This window comes from Myotis nattereri (genome assembly GCF_964212035.1).
Source record: "Myotis nattereri genome assembly, chromosome: 14".
In the NCBI taxonomy this organism is placed as follows: domain Eukaryota; kingdom Metazoa; phylum Chordata; class Mammalia; order Chiroptera; family Vespertilionidae; genus Myotis; species Myotis nattereri.
In genome coordinates, this window is record NC_138089.1 from 58,273,366 (window position 1) to 58,293,509 (window position 20,144).

The window sequence follows — 20,144 nt, forward strand, 5'->3', positions numbered from 1 at the left end:
GCGGGGCCCGGGTTCGCGGAGCCTGACTGGGCTGAAGATGCTGAAGATGCGCTAGGAGCTGCCTCAGAGGCGCCCGCACCATCGGGTCTGCCTGGCGGCTCCCACGGCCGCCAGCTGGGTCCCCTGGTGACAAGCCACAGAAGCAGCCCTGGCCGATGCCGGGAGCATGGAGGAGGACGCGGTTAGGTCACGGGAGCCAGGGACGTGCTGAGCAGCCACCCTGGTGAGAATACGACCAGGCCCCCCAAGGACCCAGGCCACAGGGACATAGGAAAGTCGTTGGGGTCCTGTGTGGGGATAAATCGGCTCTTTTTCCAGTTTATTTTTTTAACATTTTATTGATTTCAGAGAGGAAAGGGGAGAAACATCAATGATGAGAGAGAATCACCAATCAGCAGCCTCCTACACGCCCCTTGCTGGGGCTGGAGTCCACAACCCGGGCATGTGCCCTGACCGGGACTCGAACCCTGACCTCCTGGTTCATGGGTCAGTGCTCAGCCACGGAGCCACGCCGGCCGGGCTCTTTTTCCAATATCGACGCCACTCTGCTCGATGCCCGCATTTCTGGGAGAGATGGTCAGTCACTTGGTGTCCCCCGGCTGGAGGCCCTGGGTCACGCCAGGCCTGCACCCACCGGGAGGGCCATCTGCCCAAGGAAAATTGCGATGACGCTTCAGGAAGATGGGAGAAGGGGTGCTGGGAAGGTCTGAGCGGCACACTTTCTGGGCCTGGCTGTCCGAGGGGACGTCCCAAGCCCGAGGCCCCGTTAACACGCCCGGGGGGTGGGGGTCCTATCACTTGGGATCATGGCTAGTGGCGCGGAGGGGGCCGGGGAAAGGGCTTTGCTTAATTAGCCTTTTCTCTTTTTTCTTAAAATATATATTTTCATTAATTTCTGAGAGGAAGGGAGAGGAAGAGAGAGGGAGAGAGAGAAGCATCAATGATGAGAGAGAATCATGGATCGGCTGCCTCCTGCACGCCCCACACTCAGGATTGACCCAGCAACCCGTGCCCGTGCCCTGGCCGGAATCAAACCGTGACTTCCTGGTTCAAAGGTCAATGCTCAACCACTGAGCCACGCCGGCGGGCTAGTTAGCCTTATCGAGGGCTTCCCCCGAGCCTCTGGTTTGGTGTGAGATCCCGTGTAATTAACGGTGTCCGAGGAAATTCTGTTTTGCCAGATGATGGGATCCTCAGCGTGTCCCGTCTTACGGAGCCCGCACAGCCTCCGGACACCCGGCTCCACCCGCGGGAGCAGACGATGCGGTGACATGTCTCGTTCCCAGGTGAGCTCGGGGCTCCCCCAGCCCAGACGCGGGAACTGCCGTGGGCGCTGATCTCCAGCAGGTGACGGCTTCTCCTGCCCGGCTTTGTCGGTTGTTTACATCGGGGAAGAACGTCCAGCCCCGATTCACCTCTTCCCAGGTGTCCCCTGTCCGTCCTCCCAGAGAATGTGCAGCCACCAAGGGACAGAAACGGCGCGGGACGAGCTCAGGCCACGCCGCGGAGGTCAGGGGCTGGCGCAGCAGGTGATTTCCATGCGCCGCTGTTCGCTGTGCGTTAGCGCAGATCAGAGACCTGGGGGCGCTTCTGTCCGTTTACGCAGCGCGCCTCCTCGCGTTTCCCCAGAAGCTCAGCCGGTCCTTCCCGGGGTCAAAGCCACGAGGGCCACAGGACTCCGTCCTCCACGCTGGTGTTCCTGTTCCCGTGAGAGAGGAGGGTGCGGGGCAGCAGGGTAAGTGTCAGAATCGAACTTCGACGCCAACCGAAGGGACGGGAGGCAGAGGGAGGCTCCTGGGGGCAAAGGGCCCAGTGTCCGTAGATAAAATGTCAGCGAGGGGAGAGATTGGACGGCTTTTCCCGACGTGCGGGCGGAGGCTCGAGGGCGGAGGGCGGAGGGCGGCCGGGGAGAGAGGTCGCTCAGCTGTCCGGGGGAGGGGGGGCGGCTGCGGGGTCCCGACCAGCTGGTCACAGGGAACTTGGTTGGGAAGGTGACGGGTCCTGAAGGGCTGTGGACGGGGTGACACCGCAGACGGCACAGATCCTTCGGGAAGGAAATGGGCGGGAAGAGCTCCGTCAGCTGCTGCAGGGTCCAGGGCCGGGGGTCGCGGGGGGGACGGGAGACGCCTCCGTTCAGCTCGCCGGCTCAGACGACCCGCCGTCATTCGTGTACACGCGTGTCTATCCCTAACACGGCAGGCTGGGGGGGTTGGGGGGGGGACAAGACCGTCCTTAAGTTCGATAGCACATTCTCAGAAACAGGCTGGTTTTCAGGAAGTCTGTGGCCGGGAACTTGGCGCGCAGGCTGGGGTCCAGGAGTAGCTGCCCGTCGCTGTGTCGCTGTCACCAAGGCTCCAGGCGCAGCCCCGGCCCCGGTCTAATTAGGTCTCACGGCCCGTCAGGAGTGCTGGGTTCTCTGTTCGCACTCCCGGGCAGGGAGCTGGCTTTCCTGGCCAATTAGCACCTACGGTTTATTAATTCCACCAGCAGATGGTCTTGACACATACGAGTCTCTTGCTGTGAAAAAGTTTGGGTTTTTAATCAGAGTTCTCTGTGAGCTGGGCTTCTCCACCACACCTCCCCTCCCCCCTCCCCCTTTCCCGCCTCCCTCCTTCCCCTCCCCCCTGTGCAAACAGCCAGGGCCCCAGGCTTTTCAAGGAGGCTCAGGTGGGTGAGCTGTTGGCAAACTGAACCTCCCACCCCCACCCCCACAAGGCACCAGAGAATCCTAGTAGCAAGAGAAAGAGAGAGAGAGAGAGAGAGAGAGAGAGAGAGAGAGAGAGAGAGATGGGGGGGCAGGGCTCAGCCCTCAGTGGGGGGCGTGAAGGAGGAGCCCCGTGTGTTCTGGTCCGTGACCCAGGCTCTGGGCTGGGGGAGTGCCGCCCACCTGTCCTGGTGGGAGGCTGGGCCAATGTCTAATCAACTTGCCGACGGGCATTTACTGTTAAGTGAGTGTCCACTCTCTCCGGCCATGACAGGCCAGTGGCCACTCAAAATGTGCCATTTTCTGCCCGGCCGTGTGGCTCAGTGGGTGAGCATCAACCTATGGACCAGGAGGTCAGGGTTCAATTCCCGGTCAGGGCATGTGCCCGGGCTGTGGGCTGGATCCCCAGTGTGGGGTGTGCAGGAGGCAGCCGATTGATGCTTCTCTCTCATCATGCATGTTTCTCTCTCTCTCCCTCTCCCTTCCTCACTAAAATCAATAAAAACATATTTTTTAAAAACGAACAAAAAATCGTGAACTTTCTCCCGAAGCCCAGCTCCACTCAGCCATGCACCCGTCACCGCTGAGCCGCGACATCAGCAGAACGAGCCGGGCTGCGGCGGCTGATGGCCAGGCCCCCGTGGCCCCTGCGCTTCCTGTCGCAGTCTGACGCCGCCTTCCTCCCCAGACAGCACGTGGCCTGGGCTCTGCCCTGTGCCGCCGCGTCCAGCTCTGTGCAGGGAGCGGGTCCATAGCGTCTCTGTCCCCGGGGTCAGCGCCGTGCGGGACTCGCAGAGAAGGGCTCATCCCCCGGCGCCGGCCCGCCCGGCCGCAGTGACACCGGTGCTGGGGAGCTCCGCGCCTCGGAGCGGAAGGCAGTCCTCGCTGCCGGTGGCCCACGCCCGTCAGAACACCAAGTCCTCCAGGACCTCGAGCCCGGGCTCCTCCACGTAGCTGATGACTTCGCTCTCTGTCTCTCGGGACCCAGATTTCTGCAAGACAAACACCCTCTCAGCTCTCCTTCCAGCCTCGTGGCACGTGGGGCACAAGTCTGTTTTGCTTCTAAAAGCAGTCACTGTTCAGTGAAGACAATGTGGCAAATCAAGTAGAAAGAAGAGAAAAAATACCCGGGATAGACCCCCCCCCCAAACACAGCCCCGGGCCCTCAGCCCCCTTTCCTGCGGGGAAACTCATCTGTGCAGGTACGAGGGCAGCGCAGAAGCAGCTTCGCAAACGGACTCCTTCCTGGGTAGCACCCCACGGCGCTTGCATTCTATGGTGTGTGCCGTGGCCACACCCCTTTTTTCTTTTCTTTTTTTTTCTAATTGTTTTTAGCTGCATCATTTTTAATAGCTCCATTGTATCCTGTCCAAGGACACATTTGCTACGTCCCATTTTGGTAATTTTTAAGTAACACTGATACCAGTTAGGAAATCTGTGATAAAAAATGACATCGCCCCTGAGAGGCCATATTCAGCCAAACGGTGTCGGCGTCTGCGCCGGGCGCTGCCGGGTGCAAATGTGCGTGACCCGCCACAGGCGTGGTCTCCGCCTCACGCACCTTCCATCGTCCACGGCCCCTGGATTTCGGAGGGAACCCTCCGTTCCTACCGCAGAAACGAAAGATATGTGGGAACCGTCTCTAACCAACTGAAAGCTCAGAATAAGATGGTTTAACTTGATTTTGGAGAGAGAAACATTGACTTGTTCCACTTATTTATGCATTCGTTTTTTTACGTGAAGGTATCCATATTTTTTATCTTTTTATTGATTTCAGAGAGGAAGGAAGAGGGAGAGAGAGATAGAAGCATCAATGATGAGCGGGAACCATCGATCGGCTGCCTCCTGCACGCCCCCTACTGGGGATGGAGGCCGCAACCCGGGCATGAGCCCTGACCGGGAATGGAACCCGGGAGGAACGTCCACAGGCCAACGCGCTATCCACTGGGCAAGACCAGCCAGGGCCTTTAGGTATTCACTGACTGCTGCTGTGTGTGCGCTGACTCAGGATCGAACCCACAACCTAGTGCATTGGGCCCACGCTGTGCCAGCTGAGCACCAGGCCAGCCAGGGCAGAGTAAGACTGTTTTACGACAAAGGCCACCTCCTCCCTCTTTCACCCCCTTCCCCCCCCCCCAAGTGCCTGCCCTTTGATGTTACAGTCTCTGACTCGGTCTGAATGAGCAGAAGGGGCTCAGGGAGGCCTGGGGCCAGCCACGCTCAGGGCACAGCCGTACGACAGGCAGAGGCGTCCTCCCCACCAGCCCAGTGCTTCCCCCTGCGGTCCTGGCAGCCGAGGCCCCAGAAGTGATCGGGCAGGTTTTGCCTTTGGAGATAGAGGCTGAGGCGCTGCCAGCTGTGGCCCAGCTGTGCTCAGCTGCCCACTGGCTCCCACGGCCTCCCAGGGGCAGAGCCGGGCTGCAGGGTGAACAGCAGGAGGTGGTACTGGTTTTTCCCAATTCTACCTGCTCTCTCTCTCTCTCTCTCTCTCTCTCTCTCTCTCTCTCTCTCACTCTCACTTGCTCTGCAACCCAGGTGCATGTCCTTGACCAAGAATTGAACCTGCAACCCTTTGGTGCACAGGCTGGTGCTCCAACTGCTGAGCACACCGGCCGGGGCTGAACAACTACTTTTCAACAAAGATGCTGAGATGATTCCCTGGGGGAAGTGCTCCCCCCCCCCCACCCAGTGATGCTGAAACCATCTGCGAGCCGTAGCCGTGCGTGGTGGCCGAGCTGCGCCCTGAGTGGTGACTGGACCTAGAATACGCCGCTGGGGAGAAATCAGTCACCTTCCCTCTGGTTGTTTACGCCGAGGAACCAGACCCGTGAGGACACCCCGGCAGAATCCCGGGTCCTTGGTGTTAGAGCTCAGCGGGCACTGGGCCCTCCACGCCTCTTCCTCCACAGCCGCGAAAGGCAGCGCGTGGGGCTGCAGGCCTGGCCACGGCCGTCAGAGGCGGCTGATGGGAAACGCGATCCCAGTGTGACCGTGAGGGACGCAGGACTGAGCAGGGGAAGGAATGTTCATAGCAAAGCCGTCGGCCCAAGCGGGACGCCTGCAGCCCCGGGGCCCGGGCTCCTGGGAAGACCCGCCTTACGTGTGGGAACCCTGGGGGCCGACCCTGGCAGGGGGGACACAGCAGAAGGACCTTCGACGTACCTCGTAGTTCACCGTGGCAGCGAAGTCTTGAATGTGGCTTTTGGGTCCTGGGACTGGAGGAAACAGCTTGGTCCACACGTGACATCTGAGAAGAGAGCGAAGCGGAGGATTAAGCCCTGAGAGACACAGAATGGCGCCCGGCCAGTGGCTGAGCATCAACCTATGAACCAGGAGATCACGGTTCGATTTCTGGTCAGGCCATCGACGGGGGGCTCCATCCCAGTGGGAGGCGCGCAGGAGGCAGCCGATCGATGACCCTCTCTCATCATTGACGTTTCTCTCTCTCCCTCTCCCTTCCTCTCTGAAGTCAATGAAAAGATATTTAAAAGGTGGGGGGAGGGGGGGTGTCAAGTCTGCAGGCCACGCTGTGCCGAGGCCCCGTCTGCACGTCACCGGCTGGTGTTTCTCAGCCTCTGATCGGCTTCACTCTCACCTCGGGACGGGGGTCCTGCTGACACGGACGTGCCATACCCTCCCCCCAACCACCCCCCCAACAAGAGCCCCAGCGGATTCCGCCGGAGGGTGAACAGGCAACCTCAGCCCAGGGTGCACCCAGCGTGGAGGAGACCTACGTCCTGCAGGCGAGGGAGGAGACGAAGGCGAGGCACAGGGCGGCCACCAGCGTGATCGGGTACCATTCCGTCCAGGGCTTCTGCGCCTCGTTTCCTGGTGGAAAAGGAAAGGAGGAGACGGAATCAGTGACAGAGGAGATGGGCGGCCGGCGATCGGGAGGTGGGGCGTGGAGTCGCAGGCGCTGGCTGATGCTGGGCTTGGAGTCCACCTTCAGAGTGGACAGGAGGGCGACAGGAAATGCGGGCAGGGTCGCCCCCTTTCACCTCGAAGCATCATTTACTCAGCAGGTATCTGTGGCGAACGTTTACCTACGATGCCACCTGGAGCGCGTCTGCTTTAGGGGGCAAGAAGGTTTTATTTATTTATTTATTTATCTATTGTAAATGTTCACCTGAGGGTATTTTTTCCACTGCTTTTTAGAGAGCGTGGAAGGGAGGGAAAGACGGGGAGGGGAAGGGGAAAGAGGGAAACATCTTTGTGAGAGAGAGAGAGAGAGAGAGAGAGAGAGAGAAAGACATTCACTGGTTGCCTCCTGCCTGCGCTCCAACCCGGGGCAGGGAGGGATCCTGCAACCAGACACGTGCCCTTGCCTGGGAATCGAACCCACGACCCTTCAGTGTGTAGGCTGGTGCTCTGATCACCGAGCCACGCCGGCCAGGGTGGAGTAATAAGGTTTCAGATGGAAACGCTACAACAATGTAGGCCTACTCAGTAGCCGATTCGCTTCACCACCAAAATGCTTCACAAAGCTGGAAATTGAACTTATAGAGGCAGTAACACGGAGTGATATTTGTAGTGAGCAAGAATGGTGTCCGCTATGAACCAGGCGGTCAGGGCTCGACTCCCGGGCAGGGCACATGCCTGCACTGCGGGCTGGATCCCCAGCGTGAGGTGTGCAGGAGGCAGCCGATCACTGATTCTCTCTCATCCCTCCCTCTCCCTTCCTCTCTGATATCAATAAAAATATATTTATAAGACTGTGAGTGAGATACAGTCTTATTCTCAGAGACCCGTTCCCTTCCCCCACATCCCAGCCAGGAAGCGGAGCGAGCGGCGATGGTCGCTAAGTTCTACCTGACGCTCCTCAAATTTGCTTCTAGTCTGTTTGGAAGAATCTAAACAGATTCTTCTATGGGCTTTGAGGACAACTTGTGGGGGGACGGGGACTTTTTAAGGCACTAGAAATGCATCCCAGAAAAATCTGAGGTCATTAACCCCATGAACTTCAGACGCACACACACAGAATCTAGAACGTTCTACCGTCTGCAACTGGGTGAGACAGACAGGTCAAGCCCGGGTCCCGCAGAAGGAAGGAGCCGCCATGTAACCACTATCAGGGTCCCACACGCAGCCCACTCCGTCCCGCGTGGTGCAACGCCCGAGGCCTGGCATGCCCGGGCTGATAAAGCACCGGTTCCGTCTGACCGTGCCGACTGGCGACGCAAACCCTTCCGTTAAACCACCTCCAGCTGCTGGCCAGCTCTCCCTTCGATAAGCGAAGATTCTCGCTGCATTAGCAAAGGTATGGAGACAACTGATTTTATTTCTCCGCCGAATAAAGGGCTTGGTGCAGGCGAGGTGCCACGGAGGGCATGGTGGGCAGTTGGCTGCTGCAGGCCCCTGTGCCAAGCACAGACCCACCCAGAAAACAGACCAAGGACCCAGCTTCACCTCCAAGGACACACACCTGGCGGGTAAACTGAGGGCCAGAGCTTCCCGTACTCACGCCACACGGAAAGGACGGGGGTTATCTGCTGCTCAGCTATTCATTCATGCAAAATAGTGACTAAAAAGCCCATTTCCTCTCACGCAGACAATAGCTCCAGGAGGATCACCCCCCCCCCCCCAGGGTGTCTCCCCGCTGGCGATGGCTGGCACTTCAAGGCCATAGTAAAAGCTGGGCCGCCCCTGAGACGGATGAATTTGAATTTTGGAGTCTCTGGACTCAGAGAATTTCTTAAGAACAAGTGTTTCCCTAGAAGGTGAATTTTCTGACTCAAGGAGAAACTCAAAGAGGTTTCTTTTCAGGAACCCGGTGGGCAGGCTGTGCGCCTGCAGAGGTGAGCTTGGAAAGAGGAAGTCTCCTCGCAGTGCGGCCCCCAGGGTCCCCCAGGCTCCCCCATCCCTTGCTTTTCAGACATGGCCCAGCCTCGGTCTCTGGGGACTTGGGCCTCCATTGTTTCTGACATCTGGACATTCAACCTCGAGAATGAGCCATCTCGTGAGAATTCTATGTTTTCTAACCCAGAGAAGAGGGTGGGCAGCCTGGGGTGTGCAGTGGGGTAAGACGGAGGCCTGGTCCGAGCTCTGCTTCTGGGGCCCTCCCTCCGGGCACAGCCTCGCCTGCTCTGGGACGCTGTGGTCTTAGAGTTCAGAGGGATAGCTCTCCGGCCGTTTTGACACAATGTGCTTAATTACAATCACAGTCATTCAGCTGAGTACTCGATAGGTACTGAATCCTTCAGCCCTTGTGCCCACTTCGCCCCACGGTGCAGAGCAGGCCCTGGACGCTGGATTCCTGGCGCGAGGTCACCTCCTAGCCAGGGGCAGGCCAGGCTTACACCTCTGGGCCCTGCTGGCTCACTTCTCCACACTGACCGCGGCCTTTAGCTACTTCAGTAGGTCCGGAGCCCTGAGCAGGGGTGGGGAACGGCCGTCCGAGGGCCCGTGAAATCATTTGGTCCGGCCCTGCCACGGCATTCGGAGTGAGTTAATGAAACGTTTGACCAAATCTAGCAGGCTAATTTTTTTTCAAAGACTACTATCTAGAATACATTTTTATTTATTAACTTTTGTTAATCCTCACCCGAGGATATTTTTCCATTGATTTTTAGAGAGAGTGGAGGGGGGAGAGAGAGAGAGAGAGAGAGAGAGAGAGAGAGAGAAACATCAATGTGAGAGAGACACACTGATCGGCTGCCTCCAGCACGGTTGGTGATGGAGCTTGCAACCGGATACAAGCCTTTGACCTGGATCGAACCCGTGACCCTTCAGTCCGTGGGCCGATGCTCTATCCGTGGAGCCAACCTGCCAGGGCAGAATGCTTAAGTGGATAATTTCGCCCACGGATGATGTTACGATTATCCACATGGGCCTTGGCAGAAACAAAAGGCTCCCACCCCTGCCTTACAGGGAAGAAAGTCCTGGGGGGCTGGGCTCCGGAGGGCCTGCAGCCCTGGGTGCTGTGCGGGGGGGGGGGGGGGGGGGGGGCTGCAGGGGAGAAGCAGAGGCAGAGGGGGGCTCTCCCAGCAGCACCCGGCCAGTCCCCCCTGGGCGGGTGAGGAGCGGGACCATCCCTGCGTGCTGAAGTGCATGCGCAGGCCTCCCACCCTCTGTCCCGCAGCGCTGACCGCTGAGCCACCTGCACACCCTCCGACAGGTGTGCTGCCCAGGGCCACGCGCTGTGCCCCTCAACCCTGAATCCCCTGAAATGCATTTCAACTGGCACCTGTGAGGCGTCGCATAGACCCTGGCCTCCGAGGGCCGGGCGAGGCCCCGTGTGAGGGGCACAGCCTGGGATTGGGGGTGACTGGTCCCCGAGGAGCGGGACTCAGTGCCTGAGCCTGACCCGGGACGCGGGGCGGGAGTAAGCGCAAGTGGACACAGGTGGGCGCCCACGGGAAGGGCGGCGCCGCCAGAAGTCCCCTCCCCACCCCGAGGCTTCCCGCGTGGCATCTGCGTTTCGCTGGGGCGAGAGGGGAAGACCTCAGAGAGGGCAGGGCTCCCCAGGGTCGCGAAGGGGGCGTCGCCGGAGGCAGCGAGGACAACGGGGACAGCAGAATGCAGAAGTTGAGCAAGTTTAGAAAAGAGAAAGACGTAGAAAGCGGGAAGTGAGCCGGCCCGATAAGACCTGGGAGCCAGTTGAGGAAGGGCAGGTGATGCGAGGGCTGATAAAGTGAAACTGCTAATTCTGTTTTTCAAAAGATACATGTGCCCCTGCCCTGGCCTGTGTGCCTCAGCAGTTAGAGCGTGGGCCGGGATTCTCTGCCTTCACCAGGAATAAGCTTGCTGGCTTGGAAGGAAATGCAAGGGCCCTGGCCCGTGTACCTCAGTGGGTTGGGCACCATCCTGGGCACCGAGAGGTCTCTGGTTTGATTCCTGGTCAGCGCACGTGCCCGGCTTCTGGGCTTGATCCCCAGCAGGAGGCGTGCAGGAGGCAGCTGATAGATGTTTCTCTCTCGCCCCCCCCCCCCCGCTCCCTCCCTTTCTCTCTAAAATCAAAACATTTTTTAAACAGAAATAGTAAAATAAATAGTCCAATGCACGGTACTCACCCACGGAAATCACTGGACTCCACTCGCCCCAGAACCCCCCCTCTCTGCACACGGAGCTCACGGCGGCCCTCACTTCGATGCAATACTTAGAAATGTCATGAACTGTTGTGGTGAACTCATTGGTCGTCATTTTTTCTGTCTAAATAGGGAAAAAAAGTTGGATTCTAGTAAAGCTCTAGACACGGAGCTCAGTAATGCCAGCGCTCAGAGCGAGCGGTCATCTATACGTAACGGGACTCGCTGCCCAGCGAGCCCCTGTACGTCAACAGGACACGCATTGGCGAGTTTGTTTCGGGCGGCTCGGGGTGGAGGGGAGGCGGGCAGGCACCCTGCAGGGGGAAGCGCTCTTGTAGCCCAAGTAAATAAAACGGGCGAGTGTCAGGTTGCGATGGCCCCCTGGGTCCCCGTGGTGTCCCCAGGTTGAGGGACCCGAGTGGCTGACAGCACCGTGCCCCGCCCCTCGCCGTGTCCCTCCTCCCTCTGTGCTCCCTCGCTTTCCGTCCTCTGTCGCATCAGCAAAGGACAGGCCCGGGCCCCTCCGGCCGGCTGCCCGCTTCCGCCGGGCCTGCGAACGAAGATGCGTTCTGTACCTTTAAATGATTGAAAACGAGCGAAAGAGTAACAGTCCCTGCCACAGGCAACGTGCATGAAACCAGGCTCCGGGGCCACGAGGGAAGTGCCAGGCACACGCTGCGCCCGCTGGCGTCTGGGCCGCCGATGGCGGCGCTTGTCCCACACAAGACGTGGGGGCATGGGGGCCGACACCGTGGGACTTGCAAAGCCGACAATAACTGGTCTTTTGCCAAAAGGTTTGCTGATCCCTGATGTGCAACTGGGGGTGCGGGGGTGGGGGGGTGTCAGGGAAGCAGGAAGAGGGGAGACTCGGGGCAGGTCCCTCCAGGGACCCGCAGGGCAGCTTCCGAGCCCCTGAGCCGCCTCCGTTTCCGCCTCTAACAGGAGCGATCGCCTCTGACTCCGGGAGCATTGGGTCCACGGAGTGACCTGTGCGCACACGTGGGAAGAGTCGAGGGCTTACCTGGAAGTAGCGCTTCCTTGTGTTGTGGATTTTCACTTCGTACTCAAAGCAATGGCCCGGGAAGGCGGACACGGGCTTCTCCCAGCGGACGTGCAGACGGCTGTCCTGGACCTCGGCCGTGACGTTCCCTGGAGGGTTGACGCGATCTGGTCGGAGACGGAGAGGTCCGTGAGCGGGGCTGACGCGTCCAGCACTGACCCCCGGGCCACAGGCCTCGTGGCCCCCGTGGCCCCCGGCTGGCCGCTGAGGGCGAGGCCTCGTGGAAACCCCGCACCAGAGAGGGGTCAAGGGCTCCTCCTCCGAGCGGCCGTGACTGGTAGTCTCGTCCCTCTTCCCCTCATGGCAAGACCACCACCCCCCCTTTTCTAAAAAGTTTTGTTATTTTTTAAAAAAATAATTTTATTGATTTCAGAAAGGAAGGGAGAGGGAATGAGAGACAGAAACATCAGTGAGGAGAGAGAATCATGGATCGGCTGCCTCCTGCACGCCCCGCACAGGGGATCGAGCCTGCAACCCGGGCTTGTGCCCTGACCGGGAATCGAACCCCCACCTCCTGGTTCATAGGTTGATGCTCAACCACCTAGCCACTCCGGCCGCCCCCCTCCACCCCACTTTTACTTCTCGAGTTGGAGGGTAAACTGATCCCCAGGAGAAATCGCCCCGGGCGCCCCCAGGCCCCGCCCCCACCGCGCAGGTGTGCGCCCCGATGGCACTGCCCCTCTCGGGGGCCGCTTTCATTCCGAGCTGTTGGTGGGTCCTGTTTGGGCTGGTTGCGGGGATGGACGGAGGGGAAAGGGTTGGTCGTCTCTGGCACGGAAAGAACGGATTGGGCTCATCGCGCCTGGACTTACCAGCACCGCGTCCTCCCTCCCCTGCCTCACTGTGTCCCCGGCGTGTGATGTGGGGGCAATTATCTGTGAGGGAGCGTTCTTGTCAGAGGTCATGCGCCTGAGATCTCACAGTGAATGAGTCACGGGGACACGCTGCGAGTGCCATTCCCTAACCAGAAAGTTTTTAACCAAAAACGTCTTCGTTTTGGTGGCCTGAGGAACGGGGCGCGGAGCTGGAACTCAGGCCACGAATGAGCCCCTGTGGCGGTCTGTCGGGCTGCGTCCATCTCCATGTCCGTTCCATCGTGTCCCACGTCTGCCTTGGCGTTTTGTTATGCTGCTGTGACATTGCTAAGTCGCTAGGAAGATACTAGTGAAGAGAATCGCATGGCCCGTTAGGAAATGCGGGACCCTTTAAGCAGAGCATCTTCCGTTCGATATGGACACAGATATGCCACAGCCTAGCCGTGTCCTTTACACGGTGGCATTTTGCGTGTTTATTGGATGCCCACACAAGCACTGTCCTGAGATGTTATCATCACGAACACACGTGATCTCACAGAACCTTGTAGGGAGTGTTCATCTCCCCATTTCTCAGGTCAGACTGAGGCCCCAGGAGTGGCCGGCTTGTCTATAGACACTCGGCTGGTGGGTGGAGCCAGGACCCACGCCCACCCCACGCATGACCCGCCCCCGAGGCTGGTGTCCATCACCACGCTGGCTGTGCGGGGCGGTCCGGATGAGTGTCACTAATGGGGGTACAGAGGAGGGAGGCGAGGACCCCTGAGGGGTGTTTACAGCCGCCCTCACAGGCTGAGGGAGGCGGCCAGCGTGGTGAGGGGCCGTTGGTGGGGCGGCAGCTTGGGCATGAGAGAGCTCAGGCCTGGAAGCCCGGCCGCCCGGGCCAGCCGAGGCCCCCCTTGTGGGCAAGGGACCCGAGGCGTCACCAGGCCATCAGGGACCCTCGGGCAGTGATGCCTGGGCCCCCGCAGAGCTGGGGGCTGACGTGAGGCCCTCCAGCGGGAGCTGGTTCCCCTTCCGGTGCAGGGGTTTCCACGGGGGAGTCTGTGCCCGCAGGACAGTGGGAAACGTCTGGAGACATTTCTGTTGTCACATTGGCCCGGGAGGGGCTCCTGGCATCTGCTAGGTAGACGCTGAGCCCCCTCCAATGCCCAGCCCACCCCCCAACACTGCCATTTTGCCCCCAACACCACCATCCGGCCCCCCAACACTGTCATTGGTTACCCAACGCCACAGTCCAGCCCCATAATACCCTGTCCGGCCCGCAATGCCACCATCCGGCCAAAATATCAGGGGTGTGGAGGCCAAGAAGGCTTGTCCCCACAGGCATCAGGAAAGGATGCTGGTGTGTTCAGTGGTTAGAGCATCGGCCCGCAGACCGAAGGGTCTTGGGTTCGATTCCTGGTCAAGGTCATGCACCTGGGTTGCAGGTTCAGTCCCCAGCCCAGTTGGGTGTGTGCAGGAGGGATAGGCTTAGGGTTAGGAGGCAACCAATCAGTGTGTCTCTCTCACATTGATGTTTCTCTCTCTCTCGTTCTCTTACCCCCTCCCTTCCACGCTCTCTAAAATTCAGTGGGAAAAATATCCTTGGGTGGAGATTAACCACAACAAAGAAGAAAAGGAGTCGAACTCAGGGATGTTGACAACCCGCCCGGCTGCGCCTCGGTCTGTGCCGTCTCACCGATCGCGTGGAGAGCAAACAGCCCGTCGTACGGCTGGATGGCCGCGCGGGCGCTGGAGCCGCTGACCTGCACGGCGAGCCGGCCCCGCCCTTTGCCGTCGATGCCCGTCCGCGGGAACCAGCAGGCCACGTTCCTCTGCCGCGGGTCCTGGCTGTACCGGCGGCACTCCTCCGTCCGCGCGCCGTACCTGCAGGGCGACACGCGTGAGTGTGCGAGGCGGGGGCAGCAGCCGGCGCAGGGACAGCGGCCGCCCACCTGTAGCGGAGGAAGTACTGCGTGTCCTCGGGGGCCGCGGCGCCCCCCAGCCAGGCGCAGCGCAGAGAAACGTGGTAGGGCCGGGCGTGCGTCCCGTTACTCGCCACGGTGCTGGTGGAGCAGCTCAGGTTCACCGCGGCCGTCCCAGGAGACCCTGGAGGGCGGCGAACGGAAAGAACGAGACGTTGTGGCGACAGCTCCCGCGTCCTGTACGTGCCCGGAAACCACAGGGGTTGGGGACAGCTTCTCCATCTTCACAAAGGGATTGTCACCCTGGCCAGTTGCTCAGTGGTTAGGACCCGCAGACCAAAGGGTGGCAGGTTTGATTCCCGGTCAAGGGCACGTGCTTGGGCTGCAGGTTCCATCCCTGGCACCGGTTGGGGCACATGCGGGAGGCAGCCCGTCGCTGTATCTGTCTCACACGAGTTTCTCTCCCTCTCCTCCTCCCTCCCTCCCACGGCCACGGGGAGAAATGGAGGTGAGGCCGAAAAGGAAAAGGGGTTGTCGCCACGTATTATGGGACCTACTGTGTGCAACGGGCTGACTTGCTGGGGTCAGCCTTGGTGAGGGTGGGACTGGTGGGAAGAGGGCTGGGGGGCTCGTGTGACCCAGGACACGTGAGCTGTTCATCCGGCTGCCCCCCACCTACAAAGGCCGCGCGTGCGCCTGGACTTCGGGGGGCCTCACCTGGGGGGGCCGGGAGCTCGGCGGACACCCAGCCGCTCGCCAGGAGGGAGGGCTCTTCCCAGGGGACCGTCCGCACGCTGGCCGAGAAGCCGCGGTGAAGCGGGGCCACCCGTGTGCTCTCCGTGTTCTTGGTTTGATACTAGAAGTAAAACCCAGGGGTCCTGGTACGTCAGAGGGAAACAGCCTGGCGCGAACTATTTTAACCAAATGCGCATTTTCTTCCGATTCTTAAATGGCACATAAAATGCAATGCAATACGCTTTCTAAAAAGCCCACAGCCCCAGAGTCTATCCTCACCCCTGAACTCAGAACGTTGTATACAGTAAATCTGGACAGCTTTTTACCCAGCAACCATCCCTCCATAAAGCGATTACTACAAAATGAATAAGTTACTCAAGTCTAGTATTTATACCTGGCTTAAAAAACCCATGTAATGAAAAAATCATAATCATTTCCTCAAAGATACACAAATGCACCTACATATATAAAAGCCTACGTGGCCATTACAAATGGTCAACCGGTCACTATGACAACGCACTGGCCACCCGGGGACAGATGCTCAGTGCAGGAGCTGCACCCTGGTGGCCGGTGCGCTCCCACAGCCAACCTCCCGCGGTCCCGTCCCCCAGCCGGCAGGTCTCGATCGGCCCTGATTGCTGGCCAGGCCGAGGGGCCCCACTTGTGCATGAATTCGTGCACCAGGCCTCTTGTTCTTCTCATAAAAATCAACAAAAGCTGACACACAGGCCCCGCTCCCTCTGGCCACCCACTCTCCCTCCCGGAGGCCCCTTCCTCACACAGAAGTCTCTGGAATGCATACTGACTGAGCGTGGCAGCGCCCGGCGATGTTGCGCCTCCGTGTCCCTTTGTTGGGCACCTGCTAGGTTCCAGGCGCCCTAACGTGACCCGCAGGGAACCTGGCGGGGGCCTGAGATGTAAGTGTCTGGTCTAAGGTTGCAAAAGTAGGAACCGGGATTTGAACTTGGCCTTTGGTGTGGTCATCCGCCCTCCCCCACCCCTTTTTACTCAGCCAGCCTCTTCCGCTTCGTGGGCTATTTTAGAGAAAAACATAAAACCGACATCCACTCCACGGCGCCTCAGACGTTACTAAACGTTCTTTTGTAAGAGAAAGAATCGGCCCAACATTCAGACGTCCTGGGCTGCCCTGTGGCCTGCATGGGCCCGGCTGGCCCCCCGGCATTCCCACGGAGCCGCTGCTCTAGGGGAGCGAGCGCAGAGCCCGCGCCGTGTGGTCGGGGGGACGTTCCCTGGGATAAGGGAAGCGCCGTGGGGTTAACATGACTCCAAAGGGGAGGCCGTCGGGTGGGCACTCACGTCCTCGTCCTCCGGCGCGTGGACCTTCACGTGGTAGCCGAGCGTGAGCGACCCGGGCTCTTGATCAGGATTCGGGTCCCAGCGTAAGAGCACTTGCGCCAAGCCCGCGGCGTGAATGGTGAAGTTGACGGGTGGGAGGAGTGAGACTGGTCAGAAGGAGAGCAGGGTCAGTGTCCACGGCAGCGCTCCCTAGAGCTGGGAGCTACTTTCTGTGCTGGACGGCGTTGGACGGGCTCTTAGAGGGCACAAAACTGACGTATTCTGGAGGAAGTGCCTTCAAAGCTGCTTTTAACTCATTACCCTTTTGTTTTACTTTGCCCAGGTGTTTACCTATGACATCTGCAGAGCTTTCATGTATTACGAATATTTTACTGTATCTTTATTTATTAGAAACATAATTTCAGCCCGGCCGGTGTGGCTCAATGGTTGCGCGTTGACCTATGAACCACAGTCCAATTTGCGGTCGGGGCACGTGCCCAGGTTGTGGGCTGGATCCCCAATAGGGGGCGTGCAGGAGGCAGCTGACCCATGATTCTCTCTCATCCTTGATGTTTCTAACTCTCTCTCCCTCGCCCTTCCTCTCTGAAATCAATAAAAGAAATTATTTAAAAAAATAATAAAACCTTCCTTGCCTTAGGTGCAGGAGCCATATTTCAGGTGCTCAGTAGTCACCAATGGCCAGTGGCTCCTGCAGTGGACAGCGCAGATGTAAGTCGCTGACACTACCACAGGGAGTTATTTCCTCAGGCCCACCAGGTGGGGCCACGGGACTGTGACTTCACACCAAGCCGTGGTCCACACGTTGCCAGCAAACGCCGCGGGAGGTAGCTATTCCTTGGTTGTGGGCCTCCTAACAGGTGCTTTGCCAGGAAAAGCCTTTCTTCCCTGGGCTGTATTTTGTGGGGCCCAAACCCCCCACGCTGGCAGAAGGACTTCCCACGGCAGCCTCAAATTTGCTTTCTCAAGATCCAGCATGTTTCAAGAGTTTGCATTCTGAGGACGAGTACTCTACCACTTTTTTTTTTAAATCCACGTATAATTTCCGCGTGGAGGGACCCTTTCATAGAAAACCACGCTAGCACTTCTGCAATGTGCTCCGTTTCTTAAGAGACATGACTGACTTTAATAGGTGGCACTTACAGTTTTTATCAGGATGTACGTCTGCTCCCAGTGCAACGGCGGCCCCCAAAAGAATCAGGAATGTGGGTGCCATGGCGATCAGACCTACAGAAAACAGAAGAAGAGTCACGTGGCCATTTTAAGACAAGCCGACAGCCCCTTTCTAAAGAACAACGCAGCCATCTGGCCTTTTAACCAGCACGTGTGAGCGCTGTTAGGTGCTAGAAGCACAAACACGCACGGATCTTCCTAAGGGTCATTGTCCTCCAACCTAATGACTGCTCGCTCCCGCGGAGGTGTGTCTGGGCACAGCAGGCGCAGAGACTTCCCAGTTGATTCCTAAAGGCACACAGAGCGGGGACAGGGGACAGGTGTTGCGGGGGGGGGGGGGGGGGCAGACACAGTGAGGGCAGAGAGAGCACAGCAACCGGGAGAGGGCGGTGGTGGGCCGGCAGGGACCAGGGCAGGCCTTTGAACAGAGAGGCTCCAGGCACGGGATCGGATGGGCAGAAACACCGTCCCCGATCTCCTGAGCGAGAACTGGAGATGAGCACCGTGGCAGGAAGCTTCAGTCTCACACGGCAGTGATGGGGGAAGAGGAGCTCCCGTCCGGGCCTAGCAGACACTCATGGTGCCTCGAGCTCCGGGGAGGCCGAGCGAACCGGAGGGGGAGTGACCATAAGAGGAATTGAAAACATGGGTATCAGGCCAGTAGTTGAGCGGTGACCTATGAACCAGGAGGTCACGGTTCGATTCCTGGTCAGGGCACAGGCCCGGGTTGTGGGCTCGATCCCCGGTCGGGGGCTTGCAGGAGGCAGCCGATCCATGATTCTCGCTCATCATTGATGTTTCTCTCCCTCTCCCTTCCTCTCTAAAATCAATAAAATTATATTAAAAAAAAAAAAAAGAAAACATAGGTATTGGCCTGGAAAAAACACAAAGGGATTTCTGCTGCTTGCAACCGTTTCGCAACGGAGATGCCTTTGGTGGAGAGGTTTGAAGAGCGGGCGTGGCCGCGGGCAGCGGGTGAGTCTGTCTGCGTCTGGCTTGACGCGTCCCGGAGGAGGGCGATTTGGGGATTGCAGATGAGACATCTGAGTGTTCCCGGGGCAAGTTGTGGAAGCATTTTCCTTATGAACTTAACCTTAAAGAACAGGCCGCACGCGTGGCTTCCACCCGGTGTGCGCTGCCCGGCTTTCACAGACCAGCCCTCCCTGCGGTCCCTCCTGCGCCCACCCCCCCACCCACAGTGCAGGGTGCGGGCATCGTCCTATTTACGTCAGTCATCCCTCAAAGACCAAACGGGGCGCATAACGGCACTCAGGCCCAGTCTCGGACCTTCCCCCAGCAAAGCCTGCGTTCTGTCCTCATGGATCTAAGTGGGTTGGTATTTCCCAAAGGTAATTCTGGTAGAACCACGAAGGTAGTCGTTGGCTCCACGGATACGTTCAGGAAATACCAACAAAACAGCCCCCTCTTTCCTCATTATTACATCTTCACTTACTACGTAACTAACTTAAGGCGCCCCTATCGCTTCCTTCCTAACGAAACTACGAAAATGTCACAACGGAGAAGACAGAAACAGCACATCAGTTACTCAATTCCTTTTAGAAAGAAACGCAAGGGTGGCTAATAAGAATGGTGCCCCTTTTGCTCAAAAATAATTGTGTGTCTTCTTTCTCTCCGGTGACCCCGTGCCAGGTAGGGCAAGCATTTTCACAGCGACAATGACAATGACAACGGAAGCAGGCATCTTAACACCTTACAAAGTTTCAACCGGTGAGGTTTTCATAAAGGGAAGCATTAGCATTTACTGAGCCTGAGAAGCACAGATAAAAGGCCCCCCGGCCAACAACAAAGACAGCTTCCTCTTCGGGTGAAGAAGCTTCCGGCTCTAAATGTCGGCATTTTCTGGAGCGATGTTGCCTGTGCTGCCTTCCTGCTGATTTTCATTAGCGGGAGGCATTCCGGGTCAGAGGGGAAAAATATGCAGGCCTGGTACTCCCTCGTGACTTCCACTGACTGGCAAGGCAAGTGGCTTGTTACAACCACCCTCATAAAAACAACAAATGGCTCTTTATCCTTCGCAATTACATTGTTGAAATGAGTAGTGAAACCCTTGACCATCTCCGCGGGGAGACAATCGGATATTTTACATAACCAAGCGCTCTGTCCTAGAATGCGTCATGCATTCAGGTTTTACAGCTGCTGAAAATAAAATTCTTTGCCAAATGTCACCATTCAAACATTTTTGACGATGAGTCTGTTTTGCCATAAAATAGCCATATACTTTTTTTTTTCACCTATCAGTGTGATATTTTGTTTGTTTGTTTTAAATACATATTTTTATTGATTCCAGAGGGAGCAAGGAAGAGGGAGAGAGAGATAGAAACATCAGTGATGAGAGAGAATCATGGATGGGCTGCCTCCTGCACGTCCCACACTGGGGAATCAAACCTGCAACCC

The 20,144-nt window shown here is 58.2% G+C and overlaps 1 protein-coding gene across 1 annotated transcript; it reads right to left on the reverse strand.

Annotated features, from left to right (window-relative positions):
* Window positions 1-3,609: 3,609 nt before the first annotated feature.
* Window positions 3,610-17,967, reverse strand: IL5RA (interleukin 5 receptor subunit alpha; the record flags this gene model as incomplete). The annotated part of the gene is given in 11 exon segments (XM_081106271.1): window positions 3,610-3,696; window positions 5,867-5,951; window positions 6,439-6,532; window positions 10,714-10,852; window positions 11,750-11,895; window positions 14,282-14,469; window positions 14,538-14,691; window positions 15,225-15,363; window positions 16,560-16,705; window positions 17,700-17,816; window positions 17,819-17,967. Coding segments are annotated over 11 exon segments (1,338 nt in total). The 5' UTR covers window positions 17,862-17,967.
* Window positions 17,968-20,144: the final 2,177 nt, after the last annotated feature.